The 17590-nt window shown below is 40.3% G+C and overlaps 1 protein-coding gene across 4 annotated transcripts in view; it reads left to right on the top strand.

The window, feature by feature from the left end:
• Positions 1-313: 313 nt before the first annotated feature.
• Positions 314-17590, top strand: part of rps6ka2 (ribosomal protein S6 kinase, polypeptide 2) — a 29065-nt gene continuing 11788 nt past the window's right edge. Inside the window, exons 1-9 of one of the 4 annotated variants that reach the window (XM_034292909.1) lie at positions 787-888; positions 8729-8820; positions 9369-9485; positions 9594-9675; positions 10571-10651; positions 11201-11280; positions 15679-15785; positions 16591-16628; positions 16753-16895. In XM_034292909.1, the coding sequence (XP_034148800.1) occupies positions 8785-8820; positions 9369-9485; positions 9594-9675; positions 10571-10651; positions 11201-11280; positions 15679-15785; positions 16591-16628; positions 16753-16895 (684 nt within the window). In that variant the 5' untranslated portion in view covers positions 787-888; positions 8729-8784. Of the gene's footprint in view, positions 889-8728; positions 8821-9368; positions 9486-9593; positions 9676-10570; positions 10652-11200; positions 11281-15678; positions 15786-16590; positions 16629-16752; positions 16896-17590 lie in introns of those variants that run through there. The other 3 variants (XM_010888943.3, XM_020046998.2, XM_020046999.2) reach the window with 3 other exon arrangements.

The raw sequence follows: 17590 nt of genomic DNA, 5'->3' as shown, positions 1-17590 counted from the left end.
CAATTAGGATTCTGAAAACACACTATAAAGATTGATCTCTACACACTAGGTTAATCATTTCAACTGAGTGATGGAAATGTTTCCATGGTATTTGAAGGTTATATTACAGGTACCATTAATTAAGCAAAAGGTGGTTTGTTTATCTTTTCTTATCCTTATCATTTTTATTTTAAAAAAAGTATTGCTTTTTCTAATTAATCTGTGATCCATCATCCATGCATGCCTGACTGATGAGACATCGCTCTGTCGTCCTTTCACTGGGCTTCATTGCATGCCCTCACTGGTATTGTGCATAAGATAGGGAGGTACCATGAACATGTGGATCACTGATCTCTGTGGTCCGAGAAGAGGGAGTTTTTCTATTAGACTGTGAATGGTGAGAGTCCTGTCTCATTGGGCGCGGAAAGCAATAGCAGAATGTTGGGGAGAAGGTGAACAATCGCGCCCCTCTCACATCGCTTCACTGCACGTACTGATTTAGCAGGACGCAAGGGTTAGCGGTGAGTGCTGACGACAGTACTCGCCAGAATCACCGTTTCGCTTGGATGGCACTGTCAAATCAAAGAATCGCATCGCGTCAAGGAAGGACAGAAACTGCCGCGGTGTCATCGCAAAGGTTTTCCTGGTGGCTGATTATCTTCCGTATAGGAAGGAGGCTAGGCTATGGATTAAGAAACCACAGTGAAAGTGGAAACAAAATCCATATTTTTCGGTTTTGTAGGCTGCTGATCTAGATTTAGGTGTTGAGCAAAGATTCGTTGCCAGTGCTGGACTAAAACGGGACAAACAATGGACACTAACACGCGGAAATTTACAGTTAGGAGATGGTTTTCCGTATACCTTCAGAAGAAGTCACGGTCCAAAAGCTCGAACTTCTGCAGATTAGAGGTTAGTTTTATTGATGCTGTTCATACTATTCCCCAACTATTTTGTGTTTGTGCGTTATAATGATCTCTGAAGGTGTGATTCAGTTGCGACGGTTGTCAGTCATTGATATTGTGGTATGCTGGGGCTTTTTTGGTGTTTTAGGTATTGTTTTGTTGTTTTATAGGCATGCCTAAAATTATATTGTTTTCCCCATAAATTGTTTGCATCTGGCAAGCATGTACAATTGCGCAACATGTTTATGCTCATGAAAATGATGTCCTTGGCCTTTTTGTACTAACTCTGCACTTGTCTTTTTGCTAGTATTGATTTTGCTGATAGGTGCTTCAGGACATTTTTGCTCTATTAAACTGATAATGGTTCTTGCCGTTTCTAGTTATTTTAAGATAATTTTGTGGGTATCGTTCTTATGGCTATATGCTATTAACCTAAACATTTTACTTTGTTTAAAACGTTCTGCTTTTGTACTGTGTTGAAAATAAGGACGTTTTGAATTTTTTTTGGGACGGCTTATATTTTCTAGACATTAATAATTTGGGAGACTCCCACGCTGTTATATTTTTTTATTTGGAGTTATAGATTGAAGAATATCTAATTGTCATAAGTGTTTGGATTAGCTTTTTCTTAACAGTGTTGTCAACAGTGTAGCTTAAATCTTAAACATGGTTAACAATTGTTTGGATCCCATGGAGGGTCAGTTGTTATAGCTGTTAATCTATAAAATCAAGGAGGGATGCATTTCTGCAGCCCCATGCACAAGCTGTTTGCCCCAAGACATTGTTATGTTTGAACTGCAGATTGCCCCTTAGAAATATATTTCTTTAATGAGATTTTTACTTAAATAATGAAGCATGACACCAAGAGAGCAACACACTTCATAATTATATACAATTTATTTTCTAGGCCCAGTTTCATAGTTCAGCGGGAAGAAGGGTCCAATAAATTAACATGTTTGACCCAGTTAGGCGACTACACAAGTGATAACAATTATTTTACTGCTAACATTCCAAAGCTACTGGGCTTAGCCCTGTTAAGTGACAATGAATCAGTCTTTAGTTAATTTGTGTTCATTGCAGAGATTGTGTTCATTATTGGAATTGTTGCACACAGGTGTAAAAGAAGGTATTCCGACATAGATAGATGCCATCTTAGGTGACATCCTATTAAAGGGTGGTTGAAGCTCCTGATTTGGCCTGATTGATTCAGTTAACACATTTTAGCATGGTGGATTTCAAACTTAATTTGGGTTGTGGCTTGATGCAGTTGTGCTCTGAGTGGATGATTTATTTGGTGATTCCAACAGTGGTGGGCAAGATTGAAAGGAACCCAACCAAAAGGAATCTGTGACATACTGTGCCATTTATTCCTAATATCTCACAAGCAAGTACACTAAACATCTATTTTCATTTAACCCCATGCCTGTCGTCTCTAACCACATACAGTATAGAGGCAGTTTCTAGCTGTTCTGCATGACACATTGGTTTTGTCCTGTCTTGCTGAGCTTTTAAATTGTTTGATGTTAAAGATGATCAGTGATGACATATGTCTCAGTGAATTAAAAGTTAAGGTCCTAGGTTAAAGGTTCCCAAAGTGGTCTGCAGGTTCCAAATCAGGTCTTCTAAACCAGGCTGCTGCAGCCCCATATAAAGGCAGGAAATGTTACTTTCCATAGCAGATAGACATCTTCCAGACAATATTGAGTTTTATAACATTTCCCATTATAACACAGTAGTACGAACTGTATCCACAGTCGCACAGTTTGAGAGCACCTCTATGGAACAAAGATGTGTTGCCAGATAGCTGACCTCAAAGGAGAGTCAGGGTTTCAGAGATTTGTACAATAGACATAGCAGGCAATGTGGTCACTTTGCACCCGCCCACAATGTTATAATCGATAATGAATTACTAGGCCTTCATGTGTTCAGAATGTGTCTTCCGATTGGTCGGGCTTTAAGTGTTAGCTAATGGTACTGTTAGCGTAAACATTGCTTGGGGCTTATGCATGTAGATATGAGACTGCTTTTGATTGTTATAGAATAAAAGACTTAGGCATTATTAGGTGTCTGCAGGCATTAGAACTTACAGTCACTTTAGTGTATTTCATAGCAAGATGGGAGGACCAGACCAGCCTCTCTGAAATAAAGTTGTATTCCTGTACAAAACCCCAATCCTTATGACAGGCGAAATCGAAATCCGTACCACACACTAATGTGTCGGCAACATTTGTGACCAAAAAACAATAACGTGCAGGAAATTAGAGCCCTTTCAAGCACAATAGGCGTCTGATATCCAACAACACAGAAAGCAGTCAGATCAAATTACCACTAAATCTGACAGTCAGGGTCACAGACAGTGGACTGGATATAGCAGCTGCCTGGTGATGTAGCGGGGGAATTTGTGTTTCGTGAATGTGAAATGTACTACTGCAGTGATGTTTGACTGTTTAATTTAATTACATACCATGAAGGGAATGATGTTTGCAGGAGATTAATTAATTTGGCTACCTACCTTCATCAAGCCCACAGTAAATGGAATAATGTATTAGGTACACACGTATTATATTGCAAACACAAAGTTTGATTGTTATCAGTATTAATTATACTGCTTTAAAGAAAAAAAACGCATGTAGTTTCTTTCTTTAATTTACTTTTATAGTTACTATTTAAAAAATATATGTATATAATGTTCTCCATTATCTTGGCAGCAGCCTACAGTGACGTTAGTTGATAGGGGCCTAAGATTGTAAAAATACAAATGAGCTGTTACATGCCCTAATTTAGCAATGGGATGGAAGAAAAACAATGTAGTTTCATGTTTGGTCAAGTTCCATTTATAATCAATGCTCTTCTTACTCTATATTCCACAGCTGAACTGAATATATGCACTGTCCACTGTATCAGCCTTCATGCAATGAAAACAGCCAAACAAATACACAGCCTTTCCACTCAGTCCCAGTTGTCCACATGGTCCTAAAGCCCAACACTTTACAACCAAACTGCATTATTGGGCTTTTAGGAAATGCCTGATTTGAAATCTTTTTTTTTTTTATTAGCTGCATTCCTAACTATGTTGGGAAGGTGTTTTTGTTGATCTTTTTATTTTTTATTTTGTCTAATACTATTCCTGATAAAATAAAATCAAGAGCTTAATATAAAGGCTCTTGATTCATATATACGTAAATACAGTACACAGGCTTACGTTATAAATGAAGACATTTGAAAATAACACCTGATGGATGTGCTTGTGACATCATTGGGTTTACTGCCATTTCTTATATTATCTTTCCTGAATCATCAATCTCAGAATCAGTTGATATGATTTTGCGTTGTGATGTTAATGACATAGTTATACAATTTTGATTTAGCTATTTCTTAAAGAAAGTGAGTCTGGAAGATATGTAGAGAATGATCTGACAAATGCCACTATGTCAAACCACTGGTATATTGTATTTTATATTTATTTATTTAACAGTTTGACTGCTGTATACCATGATACTGATATTTTAAAGGGGAGAAATGAACAACTATGGTAACGTTTAGGCTGCTTTGAGACATATTGTACATACATTGTTTTGAGAACTATTGTGTTACAGTATGTACGTGTTTAATGCTGAGGTTCAAGTAACCAGTTCAGTGCTCTATATTATGCAATGTCGGTGTTTAATGCTGAGATTAGAGGAACCAGTCTATTGCTCTGTATTAAGTAATGTCGGTGTTTAGGGCTGAGGTTCGAGGAACCAGTCTATTGCTCTGTATTAAGTAATGTCTGCGTTTAGTGCTGAGATTAGAGGAACCAGTCTATTGCTCTGTATTAAGTAATGTCAGTGTTTAGTGCTGAGGTTCGAGGAACCAGTCTATTGCTCTGTATTAAGTAATGTCGGTGTTTAGTGCTGAGATTAGAGGAACCAGTCTACTGCTCTGTATTAAGTAATGTCGGTGTTTAGTGCTGAGATTAGAGGAACCAGTCTACTGCTCTGTATTAAGTAATGTCGGTGTTTAGTGCTGAGGTTCGAGGAACCAGTCTATTGCTCTGTACTAAGTAATGTCGGTGTTTAGTGCTGAGGTTCGAGGAACCAGTCTATTGCTCTGTACTAAGTAATGTCGGTGTTTAGTGCTGAGATTAGAGGAACCAGTCTACTGCTCTGTATTAAGTAATGTCGGCGTTTAGTGCTGAGATTAGAGGAACCAGTCTATTGCTCTGTATTAAGTAATGTCGGTGTTTAGTGCTGAGGTTCGAGGAACCAGTCTATTGCTCTGTACTAAGTAATGTCGGTGTTTAGTGCTGAGGTTCGAGGAACCAGTCTATTGCTCTGTACTAAGTAATGTCGGTGTTTAGTGCTGAGGTTAGAGGAACCAGTCTACTGCTCTGTATTATGAAACGTTAGGGTTTTTCTGCTGATGGTTATATTGTATTCCAATGTTGACTAGGTAAGTAGGTATACCAGACAGATTTCTTCATAGGAGGATCAGCCTTTACAAACAGGACTAATTGTGCAGAATAGAAATAATGCAAATATATTTTTTTCAGATAGTTGTTTATCTGCATTATGGTCCATCCCCATAAAATGATGTGCTGAAGATATGGTAATGGTTTGAAGTAGTAAACTGGCAGTTATTTCCAAGTTGACTTTACAACCAAACTACCACTGACCTGCATGACGATGACTTGACAGGTCTAATAACTGAATTGGTCAAAGAAATGAATTTAACAGAAGTTTTTTTGCCTATGAAGAAATAATACCCACAAATCTTTTGTATTGCGAGCTAAATGGGCCGATGGATTGAGCCATTTTGACACATTTACCTTTTCTAATCAAAGAGATTATCTTGAAATACACACCATCAACAGCTGGTGACCCAGATTCCAAACCGTGATATTCAGGATAAAGTACCCATGTCTCACTGTCATCCATGTTAATTGGTAAGGAGTCATTTGGACACTGGTTATTAATTATTATTTTGGTTGAAGAAGATAATCAGATCTGAGGTGTCTTTGCAAAATGGGTAATCCAACAACAGATTGATTACTGTAAAGAGCTGCCAGGTAGACTCCCCTAACAGGTAGATGTTTCAATCCGTGTGAAACACTGTTGTGTGGAGCTAGGTCAATTTCTTGCTCAATCTTTCTGATTGATTGTGGTAATATGTTGTGTTTTTACGTTCTATTTTTCACAGAGATTTATTTGTTCTTCAGGATTATGAAGGTACTATCTGTAGTAAAAAAAGTATTATGATTCATTTATAGGCCTACTTTTGGAAAACAAAACAGAAGCTTAAACTAGTTTAATTAGATGGCATACTATTTACTGTGGTATATGACTGTTTATTCAAGGAATCATGACTAATTACAAACATCTGCAGTCTTTGTTCACTGTTGACCCTGTTAGTGTTGTAGTTTCAGAAGTACATAAAACATTAAAAGCGCACGGTCCCAAAGGGACTCACATTTAAGATATTTTCAGATGGACTGTAGGTATTTATGCATTTTTGCATTGTTTCATTTATTTGCATTTCATTTTTAGTGCCCCTGCAGAAATCATCCTTAACACATTGGTTCTTGAATAAGTACGATGGAAAGACACGTAACGGATACATTCCAAGTGTTTAAGGCCCTGGAGGGCGTTTACTTAAAGGAAGTGCTAGAGGAGGAGATGGAAAAATCCCCAAAAGAAAATAAACCGCTCTCCTGGGGCGGCTGCATCATCTCTGGGGACCTGCACCCGGTGGCGGTTCGGCAGGAATGGGTGCACTTTGGCTGCCTCTCCACCCTTCTTCTCCACCCTTGTCTTCCTCTTCCCATGGTTCCCACATCACTAGGGCGTGGGTAAAATCACTAGGGAAGAATCACGGTAAAACAGACAGGTATGAAATCTGATATTGTGATAGGACCGATTCCCGTTGTCAGCTAATGCATCACTGGCCAATTACCACTTAACATCTGCCCAGTAAAGTTCATGGCTTGTTGAATGTGACAGTTATCCCATATCAAATCATACAGTGTGGTTCCAGAACATAATAGCATAACCTATTAGATTTTTTTCTGTTGGAATCCCAAACGATATTCTGACTTGAGGGACTAAGGCATGTTAATGTTTCTGACATTTTCAGCCGGCTTAAAAACGATTGATTTTATGGCCAAGACAGTAACCGCATGTCTAAAAAATAAACAGAAATTATTGCCTCTGCTATCCAGACCCATTTCAAGTCAATATTTCAACATAATCAAATCACTTAGTCTAATAAAGTGACATTCCAATGTAATCAAATAAGTGACAAGTACTATAACAAAACCTATTTGGTTCATTCAGCGTATTGCTATGTTACGTGATTGTCCATGGAGCTGGTTTGTGTGTGTGTGTCCAAAAGTCCAAATGTTTTCCTATTATAATACAAAGAAATGACTTTAGTTCGACTTTCAGGTGCCTAAGACTTTTGCACAGTACTGTATGTTTTGTTATTATTAAAATTCCAATGAGTAGTGTTATAAGAAACAGCACGGCTTGGATGGGCATGAATTAGACAATGCATGACCTGATCTTCTACTCTCCCGAGCCCATTCGTAGTTGCTGCAATAAGACTAGTTCTTCAATTTGAGAATCAAAAAATTGGGAACGTTTTTAATATTTTATTTGTAAAATGGAAGTAACACATGTAGACCAAAACATGCAACAAATCTGCACATTATATATCAAAGCATACATTTTATTTCAACATAACATTATATGTGAGGGGTTATGTAGAAAGTTTGACATGCTTCTGTTTATTTTGCAGTGAGTGAGATAAGTCTGTGTAACCAGGCCCTCAGCATTTTCAGCGTAGCAGAATCTGGATCAATCAGCTACGGTCAGGGGCAAGGCTAACACACTGTTGTCGGCACATTAGAGGCCATGGAGATTAGCATTATAGCCAGAGTGCCTTCTTCAACATCTCTTTAAAGCCAGCCACATAACTCCAGTTATGCAAAGCATGGCTTAGTGATCTTCCCTGATATTGGGGAACATAATTGACTATTGGCTGTTTCTCTGGCTGATAGTTGTAGTACACAGTGGCTAGAGTAATAGAACAATGTTTTGACAATATTTTATTGATTATTTTTCTTTAGCCATTGTTTCGATTTTTCTGACAAATACGTAAATTGAGATTATGACTAGAAATTGGCTTCTCACAAGGTTGCGATCCTTACCCTTGATCCTTGCAGACCAGTAGTAAAATATACAGAGAGTTGATAACCCTCCAAAATGGGCTTATGATAAGTCAAAAGTACATTTCTATGTGTTGAAAGTAGAGTTCAGTCATTTATGAAAAGGACTTGGGTATGAATACTGGGATATTTTTTTATATTGAAAACAATTGCAGGAGGAAAAAATCCTCTTGTTGGCATTAACTCTTACTAGCAATGAGATTGAGAGGGTTCTCCTAAATTAATTGTTTCAAGTCTGTCCACTAGTCGGAGAAAGTTAGCTTTAAATAGTTAGAAGTATAGCTTTGTCTGTTTATGGTTTGCTACAGAGGCTTGATGGCTAAAAGAAAGAATAGTGTTCCCTGTAAGGAAGTTTAAACCAAAGCATGGATTCCTGTTTAACTTTGTCCATAGACTACACCTTATTTGAAGGAAACCTTCCATACATTTTAGAAGTGCATAGACAGAGACCTGCCAGATATAAATGCCTAAACATTTAAGGATTATGGTGCTCAAAGTTGACCTATTTGGCGCACGCTACCTGATACGTTTTCCCAAATGCACATAATTATGGATCCTGGAATACTGTGTCAGCTGTGTCTTTCATGGTGTTACGTGTTGCCAGTGGAATCTTCCACAACACCTATCTCCATCTCTTTTGCAGTGGGCTTTCTCTAGCCATGACCCCCAGTTTCTGTTTAACAGCTCGTGTCTCAGCCAATGGCAGGCGCAACACAAAACCTCACATCACACGAAGTGAGTGCTAAGTTATAACATGTGTGAATATGCCTGTATGGGTATATGTTTGGGAGTCTGTTTTTATAAAATAGCCTGACAACCTTGTTTGTAAGCTAGCTGTTTACAGTTTCTACTGGTTGTCTGCAGTCCGCAATTGAGAAAAATATTGAGATCCTTCATCTCTTGAATATTTTAGCGTTTTGTTCCAAAAGGTCCCTTTCTAAGCACTTCAACAATTAGCAAATATGTGGGCAAATCATGAATTCACCCACCCATTAACATGAAGCGTCAAGACTTAGGATGCCATGAGCAGGTAGTGTTATGAACATGTCAAGTCCTTTAGAGTTTTAATACCCATGATGAGTTTCCTCTGAGGACGCTCGCTGTGCAATCTCTTGATTATGTTGAGTAGTCTCGTTGGCAATGAAATTGTGACTTCCCCAGGTTGGACATCTGTCTAAATCCCTCTCTCTCTCCGGCTTTTCCCCTGTGTCTGGAACATTATGGTTTTGCTCCCCGTAATCACATGATTTATTTTGATATGAGGGCCATCTGTTTTCCTGCAGGACGATGGCATCTTGAAAGAGATCGACATCAGCCAGCACACCAAAGAGGGCTTTGAAAAGGCAGACCCTTCCCAGTTTGAACTGCTGAAGGTGCTTGGCCAAGGCTCCTATGGAAAGGTGAATATACACCTGTAATAACGTGTTCAGATCTACACTATGTTATGACTACGATAAACTAAATGTGTGGTATGCCTTTGTGACACTTAATGTCCATCTCATCCATAGGTGTTCCTGGTGAGGAAAATCAAAGGCTCTGACAGAGGCCAGCTTTATGCCATGAAAGTGTTAAAAAAAGCAACGCTAAAAGGTTCTCATTCTATAACGGCATTTTCTTTTTGTAATGGCACATGTCCTACTGAGATACTTTAGAGGGGTTTCGTAATCTGCCTGATCTTGTCTGGACTGCAGTGTTATTAAATTTAACAGGCATGATCAGACTTGAATGAAGTTCCTATCCTGCCAGGTTAAATCTAGTCACGTTATCAGTGGCATGCGCAGATAAGAAGTTGTAAATTTAGCAAGGTGTCACGAAATGCTTGTGTTTCCTGCTCCTGACCACGTAGTAACAGACAATAATCAAGAACAAAAAGATAACCAAAAAGAAGAAAATTGTGTTAATAACACACTGAAAAACAAACCAGTTTTCTGACGCAATGACTAAAGATTGTGTCTGTATACATTCAACAGTCAACATCTCCTACACTGAAATGCAATGCACAGTTTGGTTCTGTCCCAGGAATAGGTACAAAACCCAGAGGCATCTGCAGCAGTGTACTGCGAAGCAAAGAGCCATTGAAAGGGGTAGCTGGCAGAATATTCTGCATTGCAGCACAGGTGCTTTGTGTCGAGTTTCCAGGTCTAATGATTTTGAGACGGAATAATTGATTAGAAAATAGGTGACCTTAATTTCCCAGGTGACATGGGAGGCTCAGGGTACGACTAAAGTAGTGCAGATAGATGAGGATAATGCAAATGATTGCAGAGCTCTGTGTCTACAATGTTCCCACTACAGGGACCAGATAAGCAACTGATTACTGAGAGAAACGTCTTATGCATGGCTGGGCAGGTTTTCATGGTGTAAAGTTTTGAAGGATTGAATTTAGAATCCCAGCTCTGATGGGTTGGATGTGTACAGCTTTAGGCCACATATATTCAGTTAATCAGATACATCACTTCATTACCACTATTTGTCATTTTTTCAGTCCGGGATCGGGTTCGGTCCAAAATGGAGAGAGATATTCTGGCTGAGGTGAACCATCCCTTCATAGTCAAACTTCATTATGGTGAGCTCATTTTCTGCGTCAGGTCTTTGTCATCTGCACGACCTCTGTTCTGCCCAGGTGCACAGGGGCGGCATCGAACAAAACCCGAAACAGACATAAGAATGGGGACCATATTGTCCTTTCCCAGTCACATTGTAATCTCAGAAGTAGTACGTTCTTACACTGAATATCACTGAAAGCATTTCACAAAGCCTGGCCCATCGCTCAGAAATATGTCTGTGACGTCTCGAGCCCTTCAGACAGCATAAGCATCACTCATTCTCAAAGAGCCTCCCTGGCTTGTTTATTAGCATGCTCTGGGTGATGCCGCAGTGGCTCCAGGCAAACAGATACACTTAATATACCAGATAACAGGAGTACTAGAGGAGGCCCTATCTGTTTTTCAATGTACATTTGTATCTTAAAGTGACACCTGAAAAACAAGTGCCCCCTTGACAGGTGTGCCTGGCAGTGGTACAAGCTCTCACAAAACTCACATTTAGGGTTTGTTTTATTGCAGAACAGTGAATGCATTTTGAGTGACCATTGTTATTCTGTTCTGTGACCCAGCGTTCCAGACTGAGGGGAAGCTGTATCTGATTCTGGACTTCCTCCGAGGGGGAGACCTTTTCACACGGCTTTCTAAAGAGGTTTGTCATCATTTTGTGGTGTCATGGCATTGACTACTATTAGTGCATTTTGTGCGTTAGTCAATACATGCATATTGTATTCATTAAAGCATGATGATTTAGTTCACACTTACAAAACCTCTAACTAGCCTTCCAGTTTTGTTGCGCTCGTCCAGGCATCTCTGTTCTACTGGTTTGTAACTTGAATGAATGTCGGTCTGATGTAAGAAGTGAGCAGATGTGACCGGGCGCTGAACGGATGTGTTCCTTACATATGTTGTCCCTGAGCCAGCTCTGTTTCGACTCCTTTTCTGGCCGGTCCAAGTGGTTTGGTGACCTGAAAGAAAAATGACCAAACATCATGCCAAACTAATCATTAAATAATTAAAGTCGAAACTAAAAACCTAATGGCCACCAAACGCACCAGAGCCCTCACATCTGAATCCCAGTTAGGGGTAACATATCCTGAGGCTCTACCAGTTGTGCTTCCTGAGAAAATTGCAGTAAATTACCCAGCTTCTCGATATTCCTGTTCGAAAGTGTACGTGCCATTTAAAAGTGTAATACGAGAGTAACAAAAATACTAGACATGATCATGCCACTGTGAATGGAGGAATAAATGGAGGAGTATAAACATTGGTCTAGAGTTGTGTTGGCTGCATTTAATCAACTCAAAGGTCTTTCTCAAAATCAGCACAGTATTTCAGTTATGTTGACTTGTTCAGACTCAGAGACTGTATGCTGTTTGGCCAACTATAAGAATGTTGTAATGTTATTAGGCTACATGCAGTCTATTGAAAATTACATTTGTTCAAGTCTATTTTTGAATGAAAGATGGCCTTTTTTCTTTTAACGTTGGGGCTCTCTTGTTAAATATTGATGTTACAGCCTAAAGTAAACAATGTTAGCCTTCGGGCTACACAAACTTGGAACTATCGGGTTGTAATATAAAGAAATAAAGAAATAGTTCAAGAACGTCCTTCTGCTTTTGCCTCACTTTGATGAGGTATATTAGGTTTGCTGAATGACAGGGCATTTCACTTGTGGAACTGTCTAAACATTTTATTTTTTAATTTTATATTGCATTTTAATTATTTAGCATTCTGATTTTGATGGAGGATACTATATGATCCTACACTAATGGAACTGTATGTGTGTTTGTATGTCTTCTTAAAACTCCCACATCTCACACATCTGTGAGAGAGACACAGAAAATATTTATTTATTCTAACTGCGGTCGGCTTTGTTTCATTTAATTATTTATTTTTACAGAAAAATCAACTGAGACCAAGGTCTCTTTCAAAGCTCATCCTTGTTCTGCCTGTGGCACTAAAATGTTCATTCCATGTGTGTGGAACATAGAATTCAAAGGCAGTTTTACCTTCTTCGGAATATGCTTGTAGTGTCTCCAGGACTAGCCAGTCATAAGAGTGAGTTTGACAACTGGTGCTTTTCCAAAAACATTTTGAGGGAAGATAGTCAGTATGTCAGCCATCTACGCTTGGCCAAGATGTGTGTGAGGATCATTGGTAAAACCCACAGATATATGTAATACAGAAGATGGGGCATGTATGAATAGCACCATAAGCTATTTTAGGCTTTAGGGGATGACAAAAATTATGTATTTTTTAAATCCATCTAGTTACAGTGGCTAACCACATAGCGGTAAATACAACGGTCAGGTAGATAGTGATAGTTCTAACCGTCAAGCTTTCTAAGTTATCACATTTGGTATATTTTTTTAAATATTTGAGTGACTCACCATCACTCCTTGTCCACAGAATTTGCCTCTGGTAAAAACGTTTAAATGTCCGTGCATCGAGCAACAAGCTCACCTGAATATGACCTTTACCCAGGACAAATCATTGTGATGTAATCCAGGTGAACGGCTGTGTTTTTAGGGAGACTAGTCAAGGCTTCTTGGCAAAACCGTGGGTGGGGGAGTGTGTAAGACCTGCACCGTGGGTGGGGTGAGTGTGTAAGACCTGCACCGTGGGTGGGGTGAGTGTGTAAGACCTGCACCGTGGGTGGGGGAGATTGTAAGACCTGCACCGTGGGTGGGGAGTGTGTAAGACCTGCACCGTGGGTGGGTGAGTGTGTAAGACCTGCACCGGGGGTGGGGTGAGTGTGTAAGACCTGCACCGTGGGTGGGGTGAGTGTGTAAGACCTGCACCGGGGGTGGGGTGAGTGTGTAAGACCTGCACCGTGGGTGGGGTGAGTGTGTAAGACCTGCACCGTGGGTGGGTGAGTGTGTAAGACCTGCACCGTGGGTGGGTGAGTGTGTAAGACCTGCACCGGGGGTGGGGGAGAGTGTAAGACCTGCACCGTGGGTGGGTGAGTGTGTAAGACCTGCACCGGGGGTGGGGGAGAGTGTAAGACCTGCACCGTGGGTGGGGGCGTGTGTAAGACCTTCTTTCCTTTTGAGTGTTTTTGTATGTGGGCAAACACAACACTGCCCTTCACAATCCAACCATACAATCCATCTCCAATTGTGTAGAATACCTTTTTTTTTTTTAAAGAATTTAAAATAATTAGTTTTTCAACCATGCATTGATTGAACAAGTGCAATATTTTTCTCAATTTGTTTGACATGATAACAGAAACAGCTCACCATTGAGTCTATAGCAGTTTGGCTAATAAAGGAAAAACCCTCACGACTAAATACTTTTGATCTAGCTCTGCTGTATGTGTGACCGATTTTTCTGTAAATTCAGTGCAGAGCCATTGACAAACCACTGAACCATCTAATTGTGATTTAACCTGGCCATCACAGTGCTTTACTTATCACCAACCTATTAACGTCTCTCGGCCAGAGTTACCCTCGCTGTGATATGATTTCAGAGCTTGAGCCAAGCCGATGTTACATCAGCCGTGGTTCCTCTACAACGCTTACAGGCTCATTCAGCAACTTCAAATAGGTCCGTTCACATTGATTCAGGCGATGTGTGGCAACACCCTGCCACTGAGAGTACCCTCTTAGGAATAGCTAAAGAGTGTGAACAATAGCCTGGCCAGAGTGTGATTAATAATGTATAGGAGGATGATTGGGCCTTACCACACATCTGCGTTTTTATAATGAAACATACTTTCCAGTAGCACTGTACTGTACATATATGAGAAATGTTCCGACCTTAGTGATTTAAGCTTTAGTGTTTACCTCTTTAGCATTTGTGAATGTCCGTATGGAGCCTACATTGAGTTGAAAGAAGTACTCTGGCTATAAATACTAGTTGTGTTTTCAAGTGCTAACTTCCAATGACAAGCCTGGGTTTATTTCCTTCGGCTATTACTTTAGTTCTGGTCTTTCAATTAACCCCAGTCAAAAATGGCTCGTGTGTACTGTCCAGCATGGGCTTTCAATACACACAACTGCTCGTTTCCTGGATTTATTGTCCTACCAGGCCTTTAATCTTGACATTGATTAATGCAAAGCGTTGCTCATGCTTTTCTGCTCAAATTAATTGCCTGTTGGATCCAGCGGACCAGACTTCACAGAAACAGAGTTCCCATCAGTCACACTGCAATATCTCCTGCTTTCCGTTGATTCATTTCCTCTGCAGCCATGCTCTAGACTGGATTGGGATGGTGATTTAATACATTATAACTGTGTTGATGGACTGGAGAAAAACAAGCATTTTCTTTATTTTTGTTTCTGTCTGCTGTGTTATTTCTTTAATTCCCATTAGTACACCAGATGAATAGAGGGTGCCCCACTTGATTAAATCATACATTGCTGGGGCATCTGAGTGGAAGTTTGCTCTAAGAAATAATTGAGTGGATGGAGATCTAGATTATTATTGCAGAATAAAACCAACCTTCCATCTGATTAATGGAACACCCACTTTATAAATGCATTCCTTCTTTCACCCAGGTTTTCTGAAACAATTACTTTGCAGTGTGTCATCATGACTACTACCAAGTATCGTGTATATAATAAAAACAGGAATCAAATGCGTCTCTTTGAATATTTATTTCTTCTACTGGGCAGAAGGACATGTGGGAATTGAGATGTGAATTAATTACTGCTGGTCTTGAAATCACTGATCTGGAGCATCTAGCAGATGCCCTAATCTTCTTACTTTCACTGCAATTCAATTTTCTCCTTGGCACTGCAGTGTTTATTCCCTGCACAGATTCTATTTGGGAGCCAAATACATTTTACTGTGGATAAAATTAGCCCTGTAGTGAACAGAGAGAAGTCAACCACCCATGCTCTCAGTGGGTGAGGTTCCAAGCCGTTGGGATTATGACCAAGCTAATGAGTTTCAGTAGTTCTCAATATCTCTAGATTGGGCTCTTTTTGTGCTTGGGCTACCTGGCATTGGAAATGTAGGGAAAGCTGTGCATTCATTTTGATGTGTTTATGTTTACAGTAATTACTATTTGGTGACTACTAGTTGTTTTATTCTCCATCTACAGGTGATGTTCACTGAAGAGGATGTGAAGTTCTATCTAGCTGAGCTTGCTTTGGCCTTAGATCACCTTCACAGTCTGGGTATCATCTACAGAGATCTCAAACCAGAAAAGTAAGACTCTTGTACACACTCTGAGCCTCTCTGACTGTATATGTTCTACTGTACTGTGTCATAGACTACTACCACATTCAAAGAGAACCTTGCCTACTATTTTTTAGCAAAAACTTTGTTTTTACTGACAATTAAAAAAGAAATCTGTCTCGGGCACTCATACATTTTCTGGTTGAGTCCATCCAAGCACGTAACTAAACTGGATTGCTGTAGCACCTAGATCAGTAAAATGTCTGTGCCGTGGTGTGTCTTGCAAAACAACTACAGGTTTGTGTTGCAATCAGGGCAGTGTCTGTTCTGCATCTTTTCCATGGACAGCTCCTTCTGTTTAGTCTATCAAGGTTATCAGTGGGCTTTATCAGTTGACTGAAACGTTTGATGTCTCGTCCTGCAGTCAAACACACAGTTGGGCCCCTTGAGATGTGAAGAGTCCACTTTTTCATTAAGCTCCAATCTTCCACGTTTGCATTGTGGAATGCAGAACTAGTCAATTTGATCTCAGGGGGATTTGAAGGAGGGAAATAAATGAGGAGCTCTCACTCAGCCAGGAAATAATTGACAGACGGAGGTCTCTTTCCAGGTATCAGTGACTCTGCTTTATCTAGTTTTTTTGAAGAACGAGCTCTTCCCAGCTTCACTGTTGATTAATGACAATAACCCAGGGGCAGCTGTGTGCCGGGCACTCATTCAAATGTTCTGACAAACGAAACCTTAAGAAATGTGCAAGTCTGCAGTGGTGTGAATGATTTAAAAACCTTGTTCCTGTTCTTCAGATATATTGATGTCACATTCCTTCCCTCTACAGTATTCTCCTTGACGAAGAGGGCCACATCAAGATAACAGGTGACTAAAGACTTGAAAATGTCGTAGCAGTGGTAGTGGTAGTAATAGATGAGACCTGTGAACAGACATAGTCTCTTCTCTCCGTGAATTCCATTAAGCCCCTTGTTGTTATTTTCCCTGGTAGATTTCGGGCTGAGCAAAGAGGCAATAGACCACGACAAGCGAGCATACTCCTTCTGCGGGACGATTGAGTACATGGCCCCCGAGGTGGTCAACCGGAGAGGCCACACCCAGAGTGCTGACTGGTGGTCGTTCGGCGTCCTGATGGTATGAGCCTCCGTACGTTTCTGCTCGGGCACGCAGCGTCCTATTCCCAAACGCACCATTCCTACTGGTTGGCTGCGGTGTTTGCCGCAACACGACCTCCGTGGGCTGAGTTACGGCGAATTGGGGTCTGCATAGAGCGCGGGAACGTAGCCCTGTGACCAGGCTACGACACACATTCAGCCTATAGTCGGACGGTAAAGCATCACGTTAGAAAATAATACCTCGCGTACATCTATGGTGGTATTCTTACATGACACACTGCAGAGACCTCTTTTGAAATTAAATGGTGAAGGATGATTGGGTAAGGGCAGACCTGTTACAGTCATACTGACCCATACGTCGACGCCTTACTCCTGTGAGTCTAAAGAACAAAGGACTTTAGTTCCTTTATGCCTCCCTAATGCTTTCTTAGCTCTGTGCGTTAGCCTCACTTTAAACCTGGATCAATACAATCCTTGTCATCTGTATCCCTTAAGGGACAGGATTGAAACGGGCACGCTCCGCTTACACTCTCCAAAATACACTGTACAGACACCAGCACTGGTGTAACCTGGCTCTGCGGTAATGGAAGAGCTTGTGTTGTGACTGGACATTGTCATTCGCCGGTATCATGTCATGGAACAGTGAGTTTGTCAGACTGGATGTGTACATGACTGGCTGACTGGAGATTCTTCAGTTTTCAACACAAATGGCGG

The sequence above is a fragment of the Esox lucius genome, chromosome 6 (assembly GCF_011004845.1).
Source record: "Esox lucius isolate fEsoLuc1 chromosome 6, fEsoLuc1.pri, whole genome shotgun sequence".
Classification (NCBI taxonomy): Eukaryota; Metazoa; Chordata; class Actinopteri; order Esociformes; family Esocidae; genus Esox; species Esox lucius.
Note: the sequence above shows the minus strand (reverse complement) of the source record. Positions and strands in the feature narration are given on the sequence as shown.